We start from the raw sequence: 25,774 nt of genomic DNA, 5'->3' as shown, positions 1-25,774 counted from the left end.
TCATTTGGTGCCCATCAGCCGGCCAGCGTTGCCACGGTGACCCCGTTCTTCTCGGAGCACGCTCAGTGCCGTCCTCATTATGACTCAGCAGCAAGGTAGAAATGCACGTGGAGACGGCGAGTCGCGCTGTCAATCACATGTGCTTTACACTGGACACGTTTAGCATGGCATTTTGAGCACTAGAAGACACTTTGATTTGATTGTGTGCAAGTATCAGTGTTTCCCACAGGATTTTGTGAGACTGTGGGTGGGTGAACAGTGGGAGGTCCTGGAGTATACATTTTTAAAATGTACTTTCAAGTTAGATGTATCAATATGGTAAACTTTAGGAGTAAAATTAAAGGCATCAACTCCTTTGCAGTGACCAAAAGAAATCTCTTTGTGCATTGACGTTGACCTAGACTTTAAAGTGGACTCAAAAAGGGTTATTATGGTTACTTAAATTATAAACATAATATATACTACAATATATATATATATATATATATATATATATATATATATATATATAATTATTTCAGCTAGTTGCCAAAGCAACATTTCTCTCTATTTTTTTTTCTTTTTTTTCATCTGACGTGATGTATTAAAATAACTGAAACTAAAACTGAGATAAGAATGTATAAACTAAACCGTAATATGAAATGAATATTAATAATGTAATTAATTAATTTACTTAATATTAAAAAATTAAATAAAATACAAAAATAAATACAAATAAAATAATTAAAATGACAAAATGACTAAAAATTTTACTGGAGGCAAAAAAGGCAAGTTTCTAAATATCTCAAAATACCTCAAATTTCAATGTTCAAAATTAATAAAACTGCTGAAATCATACAGAATCAGTTGTGATAGTGTTTCACAATTAATAATAATAATAATTGTAATATTGTAATACATTATTTTATCTTTATGCATTATTGTATACATAATTGTAATACATCTGCACTGTAACAGAGCAAATAATGTATCTTATTTTAGTTTACAGTAGTACAGTTTCATTATGTATTAATTTCTTTACTGAAGAGTTTACCCTCAAGCTTTACGCTTCTGTGTTTAGCTGACAGCAAGTTTTCTTAGCTTTTCATTACAAATCTGGTGAAATTCTGTAATCATCTGTTCACAAAAATGTAAAATAAAATTATGCTAATGTTAAAATGAATCTGGCACAAGTAGCATTCCCAAATGGATGTTAAGCACATTGAGTTTGCAGCATTAACTGAGTCGCTTTAAGATGCTGAAAACACCCGATCATGAGCTGCTCATGTGTAAATGAACACCGTGATACTCTTTGTTCTGAAACGCAATATATATACACGCAATATATACTTTGAGTAAAAAGTATCAAAAGAGATTTGATAAGTGTACTGAGCCATAATGTGATTTCGATTTTAGTTCTTTTGACTGATCCGTTACCCAGAAAATGCCACAAGACACAACATTAGACATTTGCTTTTTGTACATTACATATTTGGCTATACCAAAGAAACTAACTCCTATCTCTTTACATTTATTTGCACAGCCTTCAATATTAATCACGGTGACTTTTAACATCTGACAGGATCAATGCGTGCACACACCTCGCCAAATGACATTTTTCTCTTACAGACGGTCTCATAAACAAATGAATTAGATTTCAAACAGCAATAGAAAATAGATTTTTTAATTCTCTCTGCTTTATGTCCTCCCGTCCTCCGTTTATCCTTCTTTTCCCTCCTCTGGTTTCTTTCTCTCTCTCCCTCTTTGTCCCAGCCAGTGGATGTGTTTTGCATCTGTCAGCAGAATTGGGCAGCAGGTGGACAGAGAGGATGCTGGGATATGTGAAGGTGACTAGAGCGAGTTGTCATCCATCACTGAGGTTTCCTTTAAGCTCATCCATAATAGAGCCCCTCAATCACACGGGAGACGTGTCCGAGTGTGTGTGTGGGACACTGCGGTCAAGGTTACCCTTTTCTTTCGGTTATTTACTCTTCCACCGCCCAGCGGAGTTGACCACTTTATAGGATGTGAAGTGTGTGTGTTATATTGGTGATCATAAGCGATGTGTTGTATATTGGCTCGTCCAGTCCATGAGGACACTGACAGGAGCGGTTATCATGAAACAGTGGATCCAACCTGTGCATTTCTGTGTGGTAAATCTGATGCTGTAAACATTACGGCTACTTTTATCAACACAGACCGGCTTGACACCTCCAAAAGCACGGCTATAAATTCATGGTGTGTCTGTGTATGCGTGTGTTTTTGTAGGAAGCTTACAAAAGGATATGACACATCTAAAGGTGCTTTCAGCTGCACATAACTGCTGGGTTTGTATAACGCTGCTGTTTCAGATTAACCAACTCATTCATACTGTCAGGTTTTCAAACCGATTTTATTTTGGTTTGTCTAGTTTCGGTTGCACCATCTGCCATAGTGATTGTAGGTGATGTGCAGGCCCGTACAGAAGCTCTGCAAATTTCCACAGAATTGGAACGGCCATCATTCACTTTTTGTACATATACCCCTCCTTTGTTAGTGTTTTTTATTGAAACACACACACACACACACACACACACACACACACATATATATAATTTGATATTATTTATTAATAATGTAATCTTATTTATCTGTATTTAAATTTATTTTAATATGCAATTTATTAAAATGTTGTATAATGTTAATACTATATATAAAATAATATATTAGAATTTATATTAATAAAACTTTTAAATATTTAATGTAGTTTTTTTAATAAATATTTTGATAAATATTATAGTATTAATAATAAATGCATAAGTTCCTAAATAAATGTAATGATCATAATTCAATATCATCGATCAAAATGAATATTTCATATTATTATTATTAACATTGTTAAACCGTTATATAATTGTTTATAATTTAATGTTATATATATCAAGATTTAAGAATTATATTATTTCATATTATTTAGTATTGTAATATAAATTATCAAAATATAATGTTTTATAATATTAATATTAAAATAATGTATTATGGTTATATGAATAATTTAATATTTAATTATATTTAATAATAATAATTTTAAAGGGTACACAACATACACAGTTTCACCTAATCTCATGTTAATCTCGAGTACCTATAGAGTAGTATTGCATCCTTAATATCTCCAAAAAGTCTTTAGTTTTATCATATTTATAAAATAAAAATACCAAAAATAATTTCAGAGAGAAATGCTCATGTAAGGAGTTCCACCATCGTCTACGTCATTAGATCCACAATATAAAAAAAACTGCTGAAACTTGTACCAACCTAGAAGTAAGATTTTCGGCACAAATTCTCCGTCATTCATCCAAATTATTATTTTCAACTTTGGCCATGTTTAGCATGAGAATCCATCTCTTTTACACTGTGAACAACTCTGAATACATGAAACATCATTGTAGCCCCCCTTTAATAACTTAACATTAATTTAATATAGTTGCTAGAAATTATTATATTTTTGATTTTTAATATGTTTAATAATGAAAGTATCAGTTATATTACAAAATGTTATACTTAATGTTAATATGAATTTTCAGCTACATTTAACAAATTTTTACCATATTTAAACCAATTTCCTATATTTCTGCAGATTTTTTTACTGCAAAATCGAAAGGAGGATTCTGACCTGGTGTTGTTACATTTTAATGTTTTAACATTTAAAATTTTTAAAGCATTCAGAACTGAGCAGTGAAAACAATACCGGTCCACAAATAGAGCCTTGAGGTACTTCAGAATTTAGAATGTGAAAGGATGCCATTTTTCTTTGCACTTTTTCAGTTTTTAGCTTTTATAATGCCTCTCATTACTCTATGAAAATACTCCAGTGTTGGATTGCAGATTGAATCCGTAGCTCAGAGGGATTGCTGGTGTTGAAGACTGAGCCGTGGCCAACAAATAAGTTGCAAACAGAAATGTCATCCCTGTCCAGGTGTTTAGGAGTGCAGTGTAGAGCCAGAAAACTGCCATCAGCCACCGATCTGTTCTGCTGTCACACGAGCCAGAGAGAATCCAGGGAGTCAGGAGTAATGCATTGAGATGTCAGTGGTCTTTCCACACTCGTCATATTGATGGCAGCCAGTGTCACAAGACTTATTTCAGGCATGACGCTTGGCCTTTACAGTGATTTTCTTGAAGCAAACTAGTGTAAATCAGGGATGCGCCATAAGATATATTTTTCCTGATACAATTGCAGATTATTTTTGTTATGGCTGAGAGCTGAAATGATGGTCAGTTTTATACACTATCATTCAAAAGTTTGGAGATATTCTTTATGAAAGAAATGCAGCAATATATAGCAAGGATTCATTGAACTGTTTAAAAATGACAGTAAAGTCATTTATAATGATAGAAGAGCTTTCTGTTTCAAATAAATGCTGTTCTTTTAGCTTTCTATAAATCAAAATATACTGCAAAAAATGGTTTGCTCAAAAATATGAACCGGCGCAACATTTTCAACCTTTTTTAACACTGATAATAATAAGAAATGTGTCTTGAGCAGCAAATCAGCATATTTGAATGATTTCTGAAGGATCGCATGACGCTAAAGTCTAGAGAAATTATGCTGAAAATCCAGCTTTGCATTACATTTTAAAATATATTCAAATAGAAATGTTATTTTAAATTATATGTAATTTTGCTGTATTTTGGATCCACTTTATGTGCTAATAACCGATTCCAATATAGTTGTGCGACCTTAGTTTTATATTGGTAATTAAAGCTTTAAATATGGTTCATAGTCTTGGAAAGAGTTGTTAGAATTGGTTAGAAATCATAAACAAGTAATGAGCATTTATATAAATATGTTTATGAGTTCATGATGTTATGGAGTTGCATTTTAGTTTAAAGAACACTTAATGCAAAACCCTGACCCGAAGTATTTAATGTTGCAACACAATTCCTCCGACATTGTTTGTGTAACCACCTAGCAATTATTCAGAACAACTTAGCAACCAGAATGCACTGACATTAGCATTGTTTTGGTGACTTTAGCACAGATGCGTTGTGGAACCACTATTTTCTTCAGAAAAAAAAATCTAGCTCTTTTTCCACTTCTTATTTTATAAATGACCTAAGACTGCATAAAAAGCATCCTAGCATTACTCTAACATTATATAGGCATTTTGCTAAGGTTTCCCAAGATGTTTTGCTAATGTGTTCATAATGAAAATGGCCTTATGCCTCTCTATCATCTTCATCTGTGTCTCAGAGATTTTGCATTAAGATAAAAAGTTAAAAGGTGGCTTTATTAAGAGGAGGAAATGGGTTGATAGTGGCTCTTTATGGACTTCCTTTTTCTTTCTACTTTCATGTCTGTCTGTTTGCAAATAAGTATTTTTGTGTGATTTATATGAACTTTGACATTCTACACGTTCTAGGTCTTAAAGTTTCAATTAATTGGCAAAATAATTTTCCATGGGTCAGACAGAAAAATAAATATTGTTGATTAATTGCCAAAATAATGATTGTTTTCATACAGGTTTCCTCATTTTCCATTGGTCAGACAAAAAAGAAAAAAAGATTTCGAATAAACACATTCAGGAACAATGCAACCCAACTATAGTCTTGAATATGACTTATTTACCACCACAAATTATCCAGAAGGCACTGCTGCTGATCAGTTTGTTGCCAACTGCAGGTGTTCTCTTCTCTGTCTTTATGCATTTCTCGTTTGTCAGTTTGACGCCATTTCTTGGCATGTATGTGTCTCCCTGCAGGCGAGTTCTCCCGTGTTTGTGCCGGAAACCTCCCATGAGCTGCTCCACAGGATGACGGGTAAAGGTTTGTCCGCCCAGTACCACTTCACCCGGCAGCCCTGTATCTATGGCAACAGCATGGTATCCCTGCAGCTGACGCTAAGCAACGGTAGTGACCAAGCCCTGGAGAACATCCACATCTCTGAGAAGAGTTCAACTGGACAAAACATCCACCGCTTTAATGCTATCGGTGAGCTTTACACGTGAATAAATGGAGATGAACAGGACTAGCTGTGAATGTGTGATGCACAGGGGTCATAACATGGAGAACCGGATTGCTGTGCTCTTTCTTGATTTTGAATGAAGAGTCTGAAGTACAAATCATTCTGAAATTGGCACAAACATGAGAACAGTACAACATGAACAGTCACGCTTATCAATATCAACACCTATTCGGCAACTGCTGCTTATTTACTTTAATATTTATTTATTTTAATCATAGATGCTCTTTTGTGTTGGGTATTCTTATTTTTTTGTGCATTAGGCATTCCTATTATTATTTATTTATTTTTATTAAATATATATTTTTTACATTAGGTGTTTATTTTACTTAGGGTATTTATTTATGTGTTTATTTGTTTATTCATCAATTTTTTTCTAATATATTAGTTTTTTTACATTGAGTATTTAATTTTTACTGAGTGTTGATTTTAATTACTTAAGGTTTTTTTTTTTTTTTTTTTACAATTTGTGTATTTATTGAGTAATTGTTTATTTAACGATTCATGGATTATTAACAGTTTTTATTTACATTTTATTTTATTTATTTTAAATTATAGATGTTTTTTAACATTATACTTAGAACAGTTGTTTTTTACAATTAGTTTATTTTTTATTTGAATTCTGTTTTACAGGCATTATTATTACTATTATTATTATTATTATTATTATTATTATTATTATTATTATTATTATTATTATTATTTTGTGCTTTGATACTATTTTTATTTATTTATTTAATACAATTTTTGCTTTAGGTATTTATTTATTTTTACATTGGTTTATATTTTGTCTTTATTTTTTCTCTCTATCTTCCAGTCAGGGATTTTGTGGTCCTATTTTCAATCTTTAGTTGAGTCTTTCTTGTCTTATCTTAATCATAGACCTTTACATTTTGTAGAATTCAAGAAGGCAACCCATGTATTTTTAACGTGTTTATTAACTATTAACAATTAAAATAGACATTGATAAATATTAGTTATTAATCAGACTGTCCAGCTGAGACTTGTCCAGCACACACACACCTTCAGCCTGTATTAATGCAGCTGATATGATTTCAGACAGTGTATCGATTAGCAGAGGTCCTCTCATCAGACACGGCTCACAGTGGTGCACAACACAAACACACACTTACATTCCCTGTGTTTCTCTCGTTCTCTGTCTCAAAGCAGTTTGAGTCATTCACTGGACAGGTTTGGGGTTTATAACATTTATTTGCACTATGCCTGTGTTGTTAAAGCATCACAAAGATGAATTTCATGGCTGGGAGGAATCAAGAACACATCAAGCTTCTTTACACAGTGCTGCACTTTCACAGTTCAACTTTGCACCAACTATTTCACTCCCCTCTTTTTCATTCCATTCTTCCTTCTGTCCTTTCTCCCTTTTTCCTTTATTCCTTCCTCCTTTGTTCCCTTCTTCTGTTTTTTCTTGCTTAGTTACTTCCTTCATTCTGTTATTTCCTTCCATCATTGTGGTTTTCTTTAACTTCTTCTGACCTTCTTAACATTCTTCATTTTGGCCTTTCTTTCTATTCTTTTTTGCTTTGTTCCTTTTCCCCCCCTTCCTTCTCTTTTGTCTTTTCTTCCTTCCCTCCTGGATTTCATTATTTCTTCCTTCCAGTCTCCTAGCTTTCTTTACTGCATTCCTTCTTTAATTTCTTTCTTCTTGCTTTTCATCCTTTCTTGCTTCTTTCCATCTTTACTTGCTTAATTTTGACTTTCTTAGTTTTTTTTCTTCCAGCCATCCATACTGTCTTCCTTTTTATATCTTTACTTCCTCATTTTCTGTTTGCCCATTTTCCTTTCTTTCCTTCATGCCTTCTTTCTGTTTTACCTTTCTCCCATCCCTCTGATTTTTCTTTTTCTTCTTTACTTCCTTCCATGCTTCATCCCTTCTTTATTAAATTTTTTCATCCATTTCAACCTTCTCTCTTCTTTCTTCCATTCATCCTTCCTCGTTTTTTCCATCTTCCATCCATCTATTCTTCCTTCCTTCTTTCTTTACTTCCCTTAGTTCATCCTTCAATCTTCCTATCTATCCTCGCTTTCTTCTTTTTCTTTCCTTCATTCATCTATTTTCTTTCTTCCGTTTTTCTGACCTTGCATCCCCATATTTTATATTCCATGTTTTTTCCCCTCAGTTCATTCCTTCTCTTTTCTTCATTCCTTCTGCTCATTCTTCCTCACTTTTTCATATTGCTTTCTTTCTTTCTTTGTGTTTTGCCCTTCCTTTCTTTGTTTTTTCCTTCATTCCATCCTTCCTTTCTCCCATCCTTCTCTTTACTTCCTTTTGTGCATCCTTTTTTTCTATCCACCCTTGCTTCTTTTTCCCCCTCCTTTAGTTCATCTTTCTTCCTTTCTATCCGTCCTTGCTTTTTTATTTTCTTCATTCTTTTTCTTACTTCCATCCTTCCAACCTTGCTTTCCCCTCATTTACTTCTTTCCATTTTTAAGTTTTTTCTTTTCTTCCTTCCGCTTATCCTCCATCCCTTTTTTCCATCTTCCCTCTTTTGTTCCTTAGTTTTGTTCCTTTTTTCATTCCATCCATCCATCCTCCTTTACTTACTTTAGTGTATCTTTTATACTTCCAATCCATTCTTCTCTCTTTTCTTCTTTGCTTTGATTTATATATATATATATATATATATATATATATATATATATATATATATATATATATATATATATATATATATATATATATATATATATATAATTTTTTTTTTTTTTTTTTTTTTTTTTTTTCTCTCTCTCTCTCTGCAGAATTAGATTGATCTTATGGTTTTGATTGTTCAGACAGTGTGCTGACAGATCTTTCTCTCTGTCTTCAGAGCGTTTGGAGCCGCAGGCGTCAGTAACCGTGTCCATGGGTGTTGACTTCAATGACTCCACACAAGCTGCAAACTTCCAGCTGTGGTAACAGTTCACTACATATCATATACAACCAACATTAAGAGGAGCCACAATCTTTAAATCTAGCAATTTCCATCCTTACCTCGAGTCATTACGCTTCAGTAGCGCTTAAACCCTTATATCAGGCCACTTTGACACATCTGAGCACGAGGCACGATTGTGTTTACTTTCCTCTAAAAACTACGTTCAGCAAAAACATTAATACACACTCCCAATCTGTCCACGTTATGATGGCGCTAGCATGTCATTATACAGATTAAATTAGTATTGTTCATTATCCCTTACACAGGGTCGAAATAAGACAAAATTAATTGTTCCCCCTTTCAATACGTTTTAAAAAATAAATTATTACCGGATCTTGTGAATGGTAATAATATGCATTACATTTTTAAAATAATCTAATTTAAAGTGATTACACTTCTCCACAAAGCTTGTAATTGTTTTTTCTCTTTTCGATTATGCCGGAGGCTTTTGTGATCGATACAGAGAAATAGCCAGGCGTGAATAACATCACCATAAACAGCCGAGCTGAAGAGAGGGAGGGAGTGAGCGGGCCACCGGTAGATTATGTGTGCTAATGGAGCCAATGTGAGTTCAATGACATGGAGACGAGTGGGCGCAGGTCAGGCCTGCACTCGTGTCTGTGGCCCTGGACCAAAGCCGAGCTCAAGGAGTCAGTTTAAGGAGGGATTTGGCCGCTCTCTATCACAGCTACGTCATGAGATTATGCCGTAATACCTGGATTTACTCTGCACATTGATCCTTAGCATGCTTATTTGGTCTCCGAATCTTTTTCAAACCCGTTTCCCCTCATCACCTGATCTCCGTGGTGCCCCTGTTCTCCCGCTCCTGGATGCTCTCCTTATTGGCTCAGCCTGCCGCATTCATGATGGCAACTTAATGTCCGATTTCAGTCTTTTTTTGTCAGAGTACCTGACAGTCATCTTTCCCATGGCAGGCCACGAACATTGATGATGTTAATCAATACGAAAATAGAAATGACTTGCATCCTTCTATCTCCCATTTTTTTTCCTTTTTCTTTCTTTGTCTTTCTTTCTTTTTTCTTTCTTTCTTTTCTTTCTTTCTTTCTTTCTGTCTTTCTTTCCTTTCTTTCTGTCTTTCTTTCTTTCGTTCTTTCTTTCTCTGTGCGGATCAGTGATGATTGATCCAGTAGGTTGGTAATAACAGTTCTGTTTCTCAGCTAATTGGCTACTTACAAAGTAAATTGGCAAAGCTGACAATCAATAACTTTATTCTTTTACTCTTTTGGGATGAGAGGAGGGTCCGAAAACCAAATAGATTGTGTTTCAGTCACTCTCGTGGATGTAAAATGTTTTGACTTGTTCAAAAACTGTCAAATACTGTTACAACTTCCCTGAAAATTTTTTTTTGTATCATATAATTTTTTTTAGTTCATGTGACAACAGAATTTATCATGTTTACTTACTTTTTACATATTCCTGGTCTTTTTTTCCTTACTCAGAAATATAAAAATATATCACATTACTGAGCTGAAGAAGACATTCCTTAAGTAGACATAAAATGTCCATAAAATAAAAGTTTACATACTATAATACTTTGTATTGTATTAAATACCATATATGTACTGCTGTTCAAGAATTTGTGGTTAGATATTTAAATGTTTAGAAGTCTCTTACAATTATTTTATAAAAAATTATATTTGATTACAAATTGTGAAATATTATTGCGGTTTAAAATAAATTTTTTCTAGTTTAATATATTTTAAAATGTATGTTATTTTTGTTATACAAAGCTGAATTTTCAGCGTCATTACTCCAGTCTTCAGTGTCACATGATCCTTCAGAAATCATTCTGATATACTGATGATTGCCACTCCAGAAACCTGTTTTATTATTGTCGGTGTTGAAAACGGTTGTGCTGCTTCGTATTTTTGTGTGAAAACATGGTAATTAAGAACCCTTTGATAAAAGAAAGTTCAAAAGTAAATTAAATTTACTTCAGCCGTGTTGATGTGTTTTCGGTCACTCTTGATCATTTGAATGCATCCTTACTTAATAAAAGTAATACTTTTTTCCCCTAAACTCTCTTACCAAGCGCACAAACTTTTGACGAGTAGCGATTATTTAGAAGGGAAACACAAAGATGGACAGGTGTGTGGTGACCTTCTGGTGCTGTTCTCTTTTCTCTCAGTACTAAAGAAGATGAATTCAGCGTGTCCATCCAGCCTGCGGTAGGAGAGCTGCTGCTGCCCATCACCGTGAGTGAAGCAGACTTCAGCAAAGAGCAGGGTAATACAAACACCTCTTAGCACTTCCACAACACAACACTGAGGCTGTAAACACCAAGAAATAACACTTCTTCAGAAACATCTACAGCACACACCACTCTCAAAAAATAAGGATTGTAATAAAAGCCATTTGAAGATAGATTAATCTAGATTCAAATAGAAGAATGATACCTTTTTTTTATGAATGTAGCAGTGTACTGAAAAGTGTCCAAGTTGTGAAATGTTGCAAAAAAAATGTTAAACTGATTTACTGATTCACTGAAATGTATTGAACTTACAAACTCAAAAGATGGTCATAGCCTGTATTAAAACATTTAGTTCTTTACATTATCATGCAAGTTGTGAAGTAAGGATGGTTAAGAAACTAGTTCAATGACAGTCTTTAGAAAACTTGATGAGGAAAAGAAAAAAAAAAGTATTTTTGAAATTGTGATGATAATTTTCTGCTATTGCAAATGTATCATTAAAATTCAATGTATTGCCCAGACTAACCAGTGCGTCCTTGAAAAACTGCTTATGATCAGTTCAGATGTTCACCACTTGTATGACTATGTTTGTGATGTTTAGTTGATGAACAAGCTGAATGCTGGTGACAGGCGTGAACGTTTGAAAAAAAAACTCTTTACATTTAAATCTGGTTATTTAAACGCACAGAAAATATCTCATGAAATACTGTCACTGCTCTTTGAACTGTCCCTCTGAATATAACCGCTGATGCAGAAAGCTCAGACAGGCAAAACTGACACACAGTATACTTCACATGTTCAACCAACACAAGTTGTCCAAGGAGAACTAGAACTGACGTGTCTGACCTGTTCTCCGCAGGACCCCGGAGGTCCTAGAGGTTTAAGCATTATTTTGCGAGAAACTGATTGATATGAACACCTTTTTTAAAAAAAACATCTGCTCTCTTAGCTTTTAACATTGTCCAGAGCATATTTAAAATTTTATTAATCTTAAAATACGTTTTACTGTTCACTTTCAATGGCAGTCTGAAAGTGTAAATTCCTTCATATTTCTCTTGAACAAGTAATTAATTTGCTGCTGTTAAAGTATGTTGTAGATACTGTAGTATAAATAAGGGTTATTATAGTTTACGGAAAAAAGCTAAACATTTTTGATGCAAGAAAATAAATGAATGTTGAAATAATTTACCATAATGTACTAAATAAATTGTAACTAGATAAACTGCAATAACAATTTTTACTGGAATAAAATGTTATAAAAAAAATTATTAGACGATTAAAAAATTATAAAAATGACAAAAGTATACAACAAAATTACTACAACTTTAAAATTAAAGTAAAAATGGAAAATATCAAAATAAAACGTAGTTACAAAAGGGTGTTACCTTTTCAAAAGGCACAACTTTGTACCTAAAGAGTCCATATTGGTACCTTAAAGATACATATAAGTACCGTCTTGGTTATGTATGGTAACCCTCGTTCCCTGAAGGAGGGAATGGAGATTTCACAAAATTGGGATACCGACAAAATTGGGATATCATTATTTCATCGGTCGTCAAGAGTGACCGACTGAAAAGAAACTAAAATGTACAAATTAGTACCTATAAGGTACAAAAGTGTACCTTTTTGAAAAGGTACCACCCCAGTGAGATCTTTTGTACCTTTTTTTTTCCTGAGAGTGTATTTTGAATGAAATCCCATGTGGACTATCTGTTTGTTTGACCAATGACAGTCATTTATTAAAATATAACAAATATTTCATATAAAAAAAAGCCATGCTTTCCTCTTGTTATTGGAGTATGCCGTTTTTGAGTGAGAATTCTTAAATACACCAAAAAAGATTAAATGTATTAAAAATGTGTGTTTGTATTAGGGTGTTTCAGATTTTGATATATGCAGCCGATGTTTTATCAATTTGGAGTAGGGCTGTCAATTTTTCTGACCAGTGACAGACTGGGTATGGAAACCTGTTTGAAAACAGTCATTTGTTCATTTTCATGTCAACGTTAGTAATGCAGAAATACACACTTCACCTTTAAACTTTTTTTGGTCAAATTCGTTCCCTCTTCCTTTTAAGCAACAAACCGTTTCAGCTGATAAAAGCAAAAACAAGCACGAGAAAACCAAATAAATGGAAACCAAGAAGTAAAAGGCTTGGTTTAGCGTTCATCTGACTTGTTCGGATACCTTTTGGGAATACACACACACACACACACAAACTGGCCCGTTCGAATACCTTTCTCCACTTTACGGCCCAACATTAGGCCAACATAATGAAGCAGACGCTCTTCGAAAGAAACGGCGGGTTTGATTTTTCATTTACGCTCAATGGATTCCTGCCTTGTCTTTTTAGAGAGCCGCCTATACTTTCACTCGGGACGACACGCGTACGCGCACATTTTAATGAGTGAAGAGAGTGCTTCCCGCCTCACTATTTACAGACGAGGAACAGGAAGTAAGGCTCTTTTTATAGCCAATCATTTATTCTTAATTGGTTGCTGTGGCAAAGGCTTTTAGCATAAGCCACGCTATATTCATTTACTCCACTTTTTCTCTACAATAGAGCCTAATGGACAGATTTAAGACTTTAAATGAGCACTCTCGAAACCTTGCCCCCTAAACGAGAGAGCGTTTGCATGTGTGTGTGTGTGTGTGTGTGTGTTTGCACGTATCACTGTGCACTCTCTCATTCGCACCGTTTGAAAGCCAAGCTGAAGTGGGTCGCAGTTGTGCCTTTCAGAAAGAAAAGCACCCAGTCCGTGCAACACAACATTTTCATTTAGTCCAGTTTGGACGCATTAAGCCATATTGTCTGCGCGTGTTTCTCTGAAGAAGCTTGTTAAGGAGCAGCGGCGTGCTGCTTTTATGTGCTTGTTACCGTTCGACGAGGCTTATTCACGTCTCCAGCTAATGTCCTCCACGGCCGTAGCGTTTCTCCGCTAGTTTTAGTCTTAATCAAGTCTAGTGGTCCAACACAGCTCACAAATAACACATGCTCTTACCGAAGGCCGAGATTGTTTTGACCTTCAGTATCTTTCGTTCTGTGCGCGTCAGATGTTACATATGAAAGAATGCACACGTATACATGCTAGGTTTGTCTTGCTACGAATCAGAGGTACACTTTCATTTTTAAGCCGTTTATGCAGAACAGTGTTTCCTTTAGTTTAAGTACATCTATTCACGTTTTAAGGTTTTAAGGTAAAAGAGATAATTCATTTAGAAATGAAAATTCAGTCATCCAGTGGAGCACATAAGATACTTTGAAAAATCATTTGAAAAGACATACAGAAATTTTGGTCCCTCCTTAGTACCTCTCAAATCGTTTTACGTAAATATTGCTTTTTTTTTAATTAACTTTTTTGGCATTATTTCTAGCATGACATTTTTTATTATATACATATCGTCATTCAAAAGTTTGGGACTCAGTAGAAATTAATAAATTTATTCCATAAGGATACATTACATTAAAGACATTTATAATTTTACAAAATATTTATATTTTAGATGCTGTTCTTTTGAACTTTCTTTTCATTAAATAATTCTGAATTAAAAAACATTAAGCAGCTTTTTAAAAACATTGCTAATAATAAATGTTTCTAGAGCAGCAAACCAGCATGTTAGAATGATTTCTGAAGAATCATGTGACTGGAGTAAATACTGAAAATAATGTGCACTGTAAGTAATAGAATGTTTTTGCTGCGCAGAAGACTTTTGGAAACTTTAAAAATCTACACTTTTGAACATTTTTCATCTTTCAAGTTCATAAAAAAGCACCTGCTGCTTTATACAACAGAAACCGTATAAGCTCAAAACTTACCAATGGCTCTCCTAAGTTTGCATCCAACTTGAGCTCCCCGAACAATTTACATAAAATAATAATGAGACAAAACACAAATTGTGCAAATTGCTGATTTTTGAACAGTTTCCTGAATAGCTCTGGAGAGGCTAGGTTATTACGAGTGTAAAGCTAATGTTTATCTCTGTGTTCAGGTAAACTGTTGGGCATGAACGAGTCATCGGCAACAATTACCATGACGCCAGAGAACGTCTCCAGCCAATCAGTGAACAGAAAGGTGGTGTCTGTCGCCAACCTAGGTGTGATCCCGTCCAGTCAGGAGAACATACACAGGTAAAAGAAAATGACCTGTTTCTTAGAAATAATTTGGACGTTTACATTTTCAGTTTTTGTATTTTGTTTTCCACCTAATTTGAAACCTTTTTGAAACATAGGTTTATCCTCTTTAGTAAATTTTGGGGTCTGTGTTCCTAAAAAAAAGGGTGTCCTTGCAAGGTGCTGAAATCTAACAAAACCTACTTTTTGGAATGTCATCAAAATGACAAATTGTTCTTAAGTAAATTAAAAAACATAATTCTTATTCATAAAATGCTATTTGCATAGAGTATAATTAGGCATTTGGGATGCATGTGCTTGTATGAATCCTTCGAACATTTATAAAGATATATTATGTGGAGAAATTACAATAGGACAACTTTTGACTTTGTAAAGGACTATAACAGCCAACACTTTCATACGTGCACACACACACACACCTTTCAGTCTCATATATGCACACAAACAAGGTGACGTTTGGTCTGGACTTTGGGGCAGTCTGATGCAGGCTAATTTAATTATAAAATATGAGCGAATATGAAAGCACCTTGAGAAGCATTAAAATCTTCCTCACAAGGACACACGGCGTACACGGGCTGAGTGGAAATCAATGCCCGCAGGTCTGTGGAAAAGGCCTATATTTCATTTAGAATACGCAATCGGGCAAATGAGAGCATGTCATCAATCACGCGGCTGTTTCTTAACAGACGTCCCGAAAAAACTCTCCTTTATCCTTCCTCTACAAACCCTGAGGCACTTGTACACGCATAAACAAATGACTGAGATGTCCTATGTGAGTTGTTATGGTAAATAACAATTTTTGTAAGGCCGTTTAGATGTTAACTGCCTCTTGTAGTCTTGATCAGGAAATAACACATCAATATAATTAGGTACATATTTCATTTGAGTGGCTTCTCAGTGTTGGACTGTAAAACACAGATCCCACAGTGCAAACTGGTGTCCTTTGTACTCAGAAATCTCTTTTTAGGGCTGTATTTCCCTTCATTACTCCATTCATGTGCAACTCTGACAACGATTCAATATGTATAGTTTCTATTTCCAAGTTGGAGAACTTTTAGTAGTATTATTTTGTTGTAGAGGCCTTCTCCTAGCCATTATTAGCTATTTATGCACAAAGTCATGCACTTTCAGTATTTAAGACTATCTGCTGGTCCGGTAGAGCTGATTGGCCCGGGTCTTTAGTGGATCTGGGTGTTTGTGGGGTCTTCTGTTTGGCAGCAGGGGGCAGCACTGCTTCTGTCTGAGAATGCCAGGAATCCAGGGGAGCCGCTCCTAAATGAGCTTGAAAAACAGAGCCTCTGTTCTTGTCCTTCTCTAGATCACAGAAGGAAAGCATTCTGTTCTCTCTGTTACTAAACAGAGACCGAATGAATCACAGCTATTCTCACTGTTGTTGTTTTTTAGCAAGCCAAACCACAGCAGTCATAAATAGTTATAGTAGTGGACATTACACATATAAGAAGCTTTTTGAGTGTGTGTGTGTGTGTGTGTGTGTTGTGTTAGTTGGTGAGTTGACTGAACAACTAGTCATCTAATCTGGCTTTTTATTGCACAGAAGCATTATAGTGCTAACAAAAAAACAGTGATGTAAGGATTATGAGAATGGGAATATTGCTGCTTTAAAAGGACTGCTGGTCCTATATATATATATATATATATATATATATATATATATATATATATATATATATATATATATATATATTCACAAATATATTTTATAATCTTACATGTAAAAATCTAAACATGATAGTAGTAGAAAATTATTGGTGGCTGATTAATAACATATAAGAGGTATGTAACTGTGTGACTGTAACTTGCTTTTAATTTTTTTTTATTTTTATTTTTTTTGGGCCAAACTATATAAAGCAGGACAACATCAACATCTGTCCTCCTTTTAAAAATCCTCAAGGGTTGTTTATGTTCTTTACTGAGTCATCACTTTAACTTCTGAGGTGTCTTGTGATATCCGTCTCTAGTTCTCCGCTCTCCTACACTGTTTCATGCATGCTTTTTTAGTTTAGGTGCACTTTTCTCCTCTGTCTGTTAGTTAGTTCGCAGCTGTGTGAGTGGAATTTGTTTCAGGGAAGAGGAGAGAAGCTTGTCCTTCATTTTGGAGAGGGACAGCTGGTCATCTGGTCACTCACATTAACCTCTATTAGTACAGAGGACTCTTAAAACAGACACACATGCTCACACACAAACATGCTTGGCACAGACATTTGGCAATTGATGACTAAAGCCCTCTCTGTAGATTTGAGGACACAGAGGAACAAGATAGCAGAATAAGGCTTTACCATATGGTGCATCCAGTGCGAAACATTTGCTTTCATGACTAACTTCTGAATGCTGGCTTCTGCAGATACGTGAAGAGGACATTTAGTGATAGTGGTTAACCAGTATGGGTCAGTGATGATCAGTACCAATCTTATAGGACTAAGTTGCTTCTAAATCTGAAGGAAATATGTCACCCCAAAATAGAAATGAAATATTCTACATAAAGAATATGAAGTCCATTTTAGGACCATTAGATAGATATATATATATATAAAACATTGCTATTTTTATTAATGTATATGTTAGAAATGTTTTATATTTAAAAGTAATATTTTCTTATACTTATTCAGTGCCAATTTATTATATAATTGTGTGTGTGTGTGTGTGTGTGTGTGTGTGTGTTAGTATACATTTTCATTTCTGCGTGTACCAAAACAATTTCTGTCATTTTTTATTATTTTTATTAAAGTAATACAGTAGGTACTACCATGGTCCATACATACGGAAATGTCACTTTTTCAAAAAAAAAATTAATATTTAAATGTTTTATAAATGTACATTTAAATTTTTTTTGTGTTTATGTTGTTTATTTTGTGATTTACATTAACACGTTTGTGAATCTACTAATCGAGCCTGTTATTAATCAAATATCCTCCAGTAAACTGGTCTGAGAACTGTTTCTTAGGTCTGTCTGTGGACTGAATGAGAACTGTTGCATGTGAACCGGAATCTTACTACTCCAGTCTTTAAGGTTGAATAAAGAGGCGACAGTCATTTAGTCTCTCTCTCTGTCTCTCTCTGATTAGGAGCAAGTGTGTGTGTGTGTGTGTGTGTGTGTGTGTGGATCGATAGCGGTCCGGCTCGCCATCGCCGGGCTTCTGCTTTGCTTTTCTTCCCACAGCCTCAATTAATCCAGTTCAGAGGCCCAATGGTGACTGACCAGAATACCAATGACCCATTTAGAGCCCGAACTGCACCGTTTACAACACACACACACACTGAGTAAAGCTGCTCTCTGTGTGTGTGTGTGTGTGTGTGTGTGTGTGTTTGTTTTATGTGAGAATGAGCGACAGATAGAAAGAGTTAAACCGAATAACTGTCCAGTATCAGGACCTGGAGCTGTAATTGTACTGTGTGTTTGTCTGTATTTGTGTATGTATGTTAGAGACCACTGAAATCATGTGAATGTAGTGGCTTTGGGTTAAATCACACACACACACACACACCCGTTGTGCCTCAGGGCCGTGTTAAGTGCGTGTGTAAATAAGACTTTTATAAACTGACTCCATTAGTAGAGCCGCAGGGACTGAGAGATCTGAGTGTCAGCAGCACACTGACAGCACAGATATAATACACTAGATCTGATATATATCTCTCTGTGTGTGTATATATATATATATATAATATCTGTCTGTCTATAGAACTATCTATATACTGTATGTCTGTTCATATATCGGCCCGTCTGTGCTTCTGTCTGTCTGTCTGTCTATCTATCTATCTATCTATCTATCTATCTATCTATCTATCTATCTATCGTTCTATCGTTCTATCTATCTATCGTTCTATCTATCCATCGTTATATATGTCTGTCTATCTATCTATCGTTCTATCCATCTGTCTATCTGTCTGTCTGTCTATCGTTCTATCTATCTATCTATCTATCTATCTATCTATCTATCTATCTATCTATCTATCTATCTATCTATCTATCTATCTATCTATCGTTCTATCTATCTATCATTCTATCTATCTATCGTTCTATCTATCCATCGTTCTATCTATCCATCGTTATATCTGTCTGTCTATCTATCTATCGTTCTATCCATCTGTCTGTCTATCGTTCTATCTTTCGTTCTATCTTTCGTTCTTTCTATCGTTCTATCTATCGTTCTATCTATCTATCAATCTATATATCTGTCTATCGTTCTATTGATCTGTTTATCGTTCTTTCTATTTAACTATCTATCGTTCTATCTATCTATCGTTCATTCTATTTATCTATCTATTGTTCTTTCTATCTATCGTTCGTTCGTTCTATCTATCTATCGTTCTATCATTCTGTCGTTCTATCTATCGTTCTATCTATCGTTCTATCTATCGTTCTGTCTATCATCTATCCTTCTTTTACTTGTACTATCTATATATCTATTTATCATTCTGTCGTTCTCTATCTATCTATCTATCTATCTATCTATCTATCTATCTATCTATCTATCTATCATTCTGTCGTTCTATCTATCGTTCTGTTGTTTTATCGTTCTATCTATCATCTATCGTTCTATTTCTTTTTCTATCTGTCTGTCTGTCTGTCTGTATGTCTATCATTCTGTCGTTCTATCTATTTATCGTCCTGTTGTTCTATCTATCTATCTATCGTTCTGTCGTTCTATCATCTATCGTTCTATTTCTTCTATCTATCTATCTTATCTGTCGTTTTATCTTTCTGTCATTCTATCTATCGTTTTATCTTTCTATCTGTCGTTCTATCTTTCTGTCTGTTGTTCTATCTTTCTGTGTGTAATGTAACGTGTGTGTGTGTGTGTGTGTGTGTGTGTCAGATGTGACTCCAGTTGGTTAGCAGTGGCCCTGATGGCTCTTGAGTCTGATGCTGTCATGGCTAAATGGTGGCCATTGTGTGTGAGCGACAGAGTTTGGGAGTAAAAGAGGGGCCTCCTGGTGGGACAGGGGGTATGTGTGCTTCTCGGTGCTAAATGGGGTCCCCGTGTGTGAGGGTGTGTGCTAAACGGTTGATTGTTGTATAATAGGCTGTGTAAATGGGAGGCAGATGGCAGTGTATCAGGCACGTGGGTCCTCCTCAGTGAGAGAGGGAACGAGAGACAGACAGGAAGGAGGTACAAGGGCGCAGAGGTCGGACAGGGTCGTGTCTGTGACGTTTCCTCGGTTACTGGACACCAGGAATCCTCCCACAGCGCTATAGAACGGTTCATTAGTGCAGTTCATCTCTATTATAACTCTAGCTCACTCTGGTTTACTTGCATCATACCGTTGTAATACATCTATTTACATTTTAGCACTGGGGTTTATTTTGCATTTTAAAATCAACGGTTCCTTTCCGAGATGTTTGGTCAAGAAGTGTTACAGTCGTGTGAAAATAAACCTGCTCATCCTGTTGCACATCACCCATAGAGGTCAACTATTATCCTTAGTTCACATATCACTGAGAACTGTTCTACTTTTCATTCCATTAGAAACGCTCATGGACAGTTTTATTTGGATAGTTGTTTGGAGAACGTGTCATTAGCAAGCCATTTAGAAAAAAGTTTTTTTAAAGAGGATTTGTTTGGTTGATATAATTATTATTATTATTATTATTATTATTATTATTCTATCTTTTATTTATTTATTTATTTATTTTATTTTTTTACTTTAAAGATTTTGATATTTGTTTGGTTTAATTAGCATTCATTTACTTTCTTTTTTTGTGTTTTTTCTTTAGTTTCTTATTTCATTTGTTTTCATTTTTATTTTTTCATTTTAGATTTTGTTTTGTATTTCCTTTTGTTTGGTTTAATTTTGGTTAATTTTACCATAAAGATTATTTATTTGGTTTAATTTAATTATCATTTTATTTGTTTGTTTGTTTATAGTTTTTGATTTTGTTTTATTTTTTATTAGTTTTAATTTATATAGTTTGGGATTTTTTCATTGATTTATTTAACCTTGTTCTTGCAATGATAATATCTGATTTGCATTAAGCACTCAACTTCTACTAAAAATATAATTGGCTTTATCTGCTAGCAGAAGAGGCTTGTGTTTTATTGCTCATATAGCAACTCCATTGTGCCCTAACATCTTTTTATTTTAAATATAGCACAACATCTCTAGCTTATTGTTGAAAGTACATGAAATGCATTGTGGGTTTTTTCGCTTTCAGGTATGCTACATTTTCAGATCCCAATGAAAGTTTGCATTGCTTGTGTACTACTGTAGCTTACAGTTGCAACTTGTGTACTGCAAATAGTCTTTTTGGAAAACATGTCCCCATAATGACCACATGTAAAAAGTCTAGTCCTCTGCACTCTATTTAGTGCACACCCCCCACCTTGCTCTCTGTCTGTGAGAGGCTACCAGGTCGAGTCTGTGAGTGACAGGAGGGTGTCCCTTGGCCCCTAATGGCTTCTTAATCAGACCAAATAATAGACTGCCATGCCTGTTCACCACACACACACACACACACACCTCCCCCTTCACTCTCCAGTGCTCACATATTGGTATGGCACATAATTATGCACTTTATTAAATATATTTATTAATGTATTTATTTACATAATTATTCACATACTTTTTTTACATGCTTATTCATTGTTATTAACAGTTGGAAACCCAGTATTTGTTTTGGATAGGATTTTCGCAAATAATTATGAATTATTGTACAGTATATGTTTATGAACCTATATTTTTTTACAGAAAAATGTAAGCCTATGCATGCATTCTGCTATATTATATTAAATGAGTTATTCCATAAGGAGTGGAATTGATCTACACAATTTAAGTCTCTCTCTCTCTCTCTCTCTCTCTCTCTCTGTGTTTTATTATGTATGTATTTTTTTTTCAAAAATCTGTCTCATCAATGTTTGCTTTCATCAATGTCTCATCAGTTTTTTTATTTGACAATAATTAAAAAATGATAAATACTAGGATATTCTGTAAATCTTTAATATATTACCACTAACTGTGGTAATATATTCATTCATTCATTCATTCATTCTCAAATTAAGTTTATAAAAATCTCATTCAAAGTTTATGTAATGTACGTAAATTCAAAATCATTGGTTACATTTTTTTTGTCTTTTGAAGAGCCTTTTTCAGGAGAATACACACTGATGAATTGCGCACAATAAGATTAAGGGTATTGGTTAAGTAAATTGTGTCCATTTTGAAATAATTGTGTTGTTTTAATGTCTATATTTCTTCTATCTGAAGCAAACTTTAAAACCTTACTGTATGTTTTAAACTAGCTCTTTTATACTATTTGAACGATGAAAATAGCTGACATGGAGTCAAAAAGCCAACCAAGCAATCCCTTTGTGTGTGTATTTCCAGGTTTGCAGGTAAGACGGTGAGTTCTGGATGTCTGGTCCTGGTGTCGGTGGCCCTGAAGGATCCTGACGCGGTGATCACCATCAACACTGAGAGAACCGTGATGGGCTCTATGCTCCTGCGACAGCTGAAAACAGCCCTGACCAACAGCGACCCCTAGAAAGACATCAATCCCACTGTCACCTGTTCACATGTTCAGGCACGGACAAATGCTGTATTCAGATAGAGCTCGCTCTGGGTTATACTGACACTTGGGAGGATGTGTATCGTTTTAAGAAGATGACGGAAAGATGGCTTCATATCTGTTCTCCTTTATCCCCAAAAATAAGTCTCCGCTTTCGTTACCGGATCATCAATGTTCTCTGCTAATCCGTGAGATTTAAATGTATTCAGAAAGGCTTTTCAAGCACAACGCTGACAGTTTTTATTTGTGGTTATGATTTTGATACACTCCCCATGATGCTGATATGTGCTGCTTTCAATCCTATGTGAAGTGCCTTTCTTAAAATGATTGTACCTTACAGAAGTTACATTTGCTTAAAATTACAGTGATTAAAAAAAAAATATATATATATATATATATGTGGAATCTGAGTAGTAGTTTGATTGTCTCATTTGCATCATATTTGCTGATGTGTGTGTATGGGTGTTTGAGAGATTTGCAGTACATTTGCCCATTAAGAGAGAAATTGTAGTTTATGGCCAGTATGAGGCTTTTCTCTGTCAGGCAGCCAGCCACATGTTTATGGAGCATTATGGATCTTGTTGTTTATCACACAGAGCTGATATGATGTGCACACAGACAGTTTTATGGGAGAGAGAATTCAGCGGCATCTCCTTCCATCACTGGAGGCTGTTAAGAGAAAACACTCATCATACACTCACCTCGCCTGCGCTTAACTGCTTCATCTCCGCCTGCTTTTATCTCTGGCATTATCATGATGATGGCATAATCATTACGCTGTCGATATAATGCATCATGATCACTAAGCTATGAAGTAATAATTACCCAGTAAGGTACAAGATGCTGCACTGTATTGTAAAAGTAATTATAGGTAAAGGGTGTTGATGAAAACTGTGTATATACAGCCACTTCAGCACATTAGGGGGTGTGTGTGTGTGTGTGTGTGTGTAAGTGAAAGTAACCCAAAGCTGAATAAATAAGCTTTCTCTTGATTGTTGTTTATTAGGATAGGACAATATTGAGCAGAGATACAACAATTTGAAAATCTGGAATCTAAGGGTGCAAAAGAAAAACTGAGAAAATCGCCTTCAAATTCGTCCAAATGAAGTTCTTAGTAATGAATATTACTAACCAAAAACTAAGTTTAGATATATTTATGGTAGGAAATGTACAAAATGTCTTCATGGAATATGATCTTTACTTAATATCCTATTGATTTGCAATAAATTAAAAATCAATCATTTTGACCCATACAATGTTTTTTTGGCTATTGCTAAAAACATACCCCAGTGACTTAACACTGGTTTTGTGTTTTATATATATATAATTTCTGTATTTTACATTTTCTTTTTATTTCTTTTTATTTTTGGGGGGTGTTCTTGTCTTATTTGTTTTAATAAAAATAAAAAATATATACATTTATATTTTTATATCAGTTTCAGTTATTTTAGTACAGCAGGGGAAACAAATGTAATTAAATTTTTTATATATATAATTAAAATAAATTATAAAGTTTTATTTCAAGTAATGAATTATTACTGTTTTTATTGTTTTAGTTTTAAATTTACTTAAACCTGATTCCCAAGGACTTACTTTCTTTTAAATGTATATAAATAATTTGATCAATTATTTATGACTCATTTCTTTTTTCTATATATATATATATATATATATATATGGCATCACCAGGAAGAGACATCATATTTGCTGTCAGTGTATTTAGCAAAAGATTTGATGAATTCTGTGATGTTTTGTGATATTAGTCAGTTTGTCTCTCACAACATTCCATCCTGTTACAGGAAATCTTAAAATTAAATAAAAACATAAAAAGTAGTACTTGTATCAGACATACTGAATTAATTTACCTACTAATAATTGGCTTTGTTGTTTTTTATGTACCGTAATTGTGCATTGACCAATCAGCAGCCGGGACTGGAACCTTTTTATGATAATGTTTCAGATATCCAAAATCAAGTAATTTGGGGCATCGTAGTTTTGAATAAGTGTGTTGTGAGTGTAACGGTGCTGTAAACAGCAGTCCTGCTCTGTTTAGTTATTAAAATCAAGAGAATTACAGTCCATCAGCAACATGCAACTCCATTATTAAAGACAATTAAAGCTGTTCGAATAAAGCCAAGTGTGTGTGAGATGGGAAGCGCTTCACTCAGATTACTGTTAGCTGTTGAACAGCAGGACTTTGACACAGTGCTGTAATTTTAGTTCAAAATGCGGAGTTCATCACAGCATTCTCACAAAACGCATGGCACGCCGCGTTTTCCCTCAATTAAACTAGATTTATTGAGGTTAGAAATGGATCAGATCTGAGGATTTAAAGGCATTCGTCTGGTGCTTCTGTAATTATTTTTAAACTCCATTGCGACGTGATTCGACTCCAATTAGGGCAATGTAAACACTGCGCTTTCAATTAAACCTGGAGATGTTGCAGATTGCTCGGGTGGCGTGCTTTTACGTGTGTTGCTGTGGTAACAATGGGTAAAAACTCCCCTCAGTGAGTAAAAATTTCCCGTTCTCAGGAAATTCAAAGTCAACAGCACTTTAAACAATGTTTGTGATTCAAAATGCTGGGTTGTTTCAAACCAAGGCTGGGTCAAATATGGACTAACCCAACTTTTGGGTTAAAAATGTGAGAACATGATTTGTGGACTGAAAGCAACGTGGCCTATCGGACATAGCGACCGTAACAAAGGGGTACTGGGTTTTTGCAAAGGGTTAAATGTGAAATTTACTTGCAATTTCTGAGTGAAAATAAAATTTTTTGGTGGCAACTCATTAAAAATGTCATAATAAATTGAGAAAGATTTTGAAAGAACTGTTTTAAAAGAACTCTTATTAATGTAGAATGCTTTTACAATATCAGTAATTATATTTAGGAAGAAGCTGATTATCATAGTATGGGTAAGCTCTGAATAAAGAGGACAACAGGTGTGAACACACACACAGTCACAGTCACACACTGATTATGACTTTCTCT

General features: G+C 34.5%; 1 protein-coding gene across 2 annotated transcripts in view; it reads left to right on the top strand.

Moving 5' to 3' along the window:
• LOC113038986 (AP-3 complex subunit beta-1-like) overlaps positions 1–23,593 on the top strand; it is a 56,552-nt gene extending 32,959 nt beyond the window's left edge. Inside the window, exons 23-27 of one of the 2 annotated variants that reach the window (XM_026196823.1) lie at positions 5,721–5,949; positions 8,812–8,896; positions 11,066–11,163; positions 15,119–15,257; positions 22,602–23,593. In XM_026196823.1, the coding sequence (XP_026052608.1) occupies positions 5,721–5,949; positions 8,812–8,896; positions 11,066–11,163; positions 15,119–15,257; positions 22,602–22,758 (708 nt within the window). In that variant the 3' untranslated portion in view covers positions 22,759–23,593. The remainder of the gene's footprint in view (positions 1–5,720; positions 5,950–8,811; positions 8,897–11,065; positions 11,164–15,118; positions 15,258–22,601) is intronic. The other variant, XM_026196824.1, reaches the window with a different exon arrangement.
• The last annotated feature ends 2,181 nt before the right edge of the window (positions 23,594–25,774 follow it).

Source organism: Carassius auratus, chromosome 21 (genome assembly GCF_003368295.1).
Source record: "Carassius auratus strain Wakin chromosome 21, ASM336829v1, whole genome shotgun sequence".
NCBI classification, from domain to species: domain Eukaryota; kingdom Metazoa; phylum Chordata; class Actinopteri; order Cypriniformes; family Cyprinidae; genus Carassius; species Carassius auratus.
Note: the sequence above shows the minus strand (reverse complement) of the source record. Positions and strands in the feature narration are given on the sequence as shown.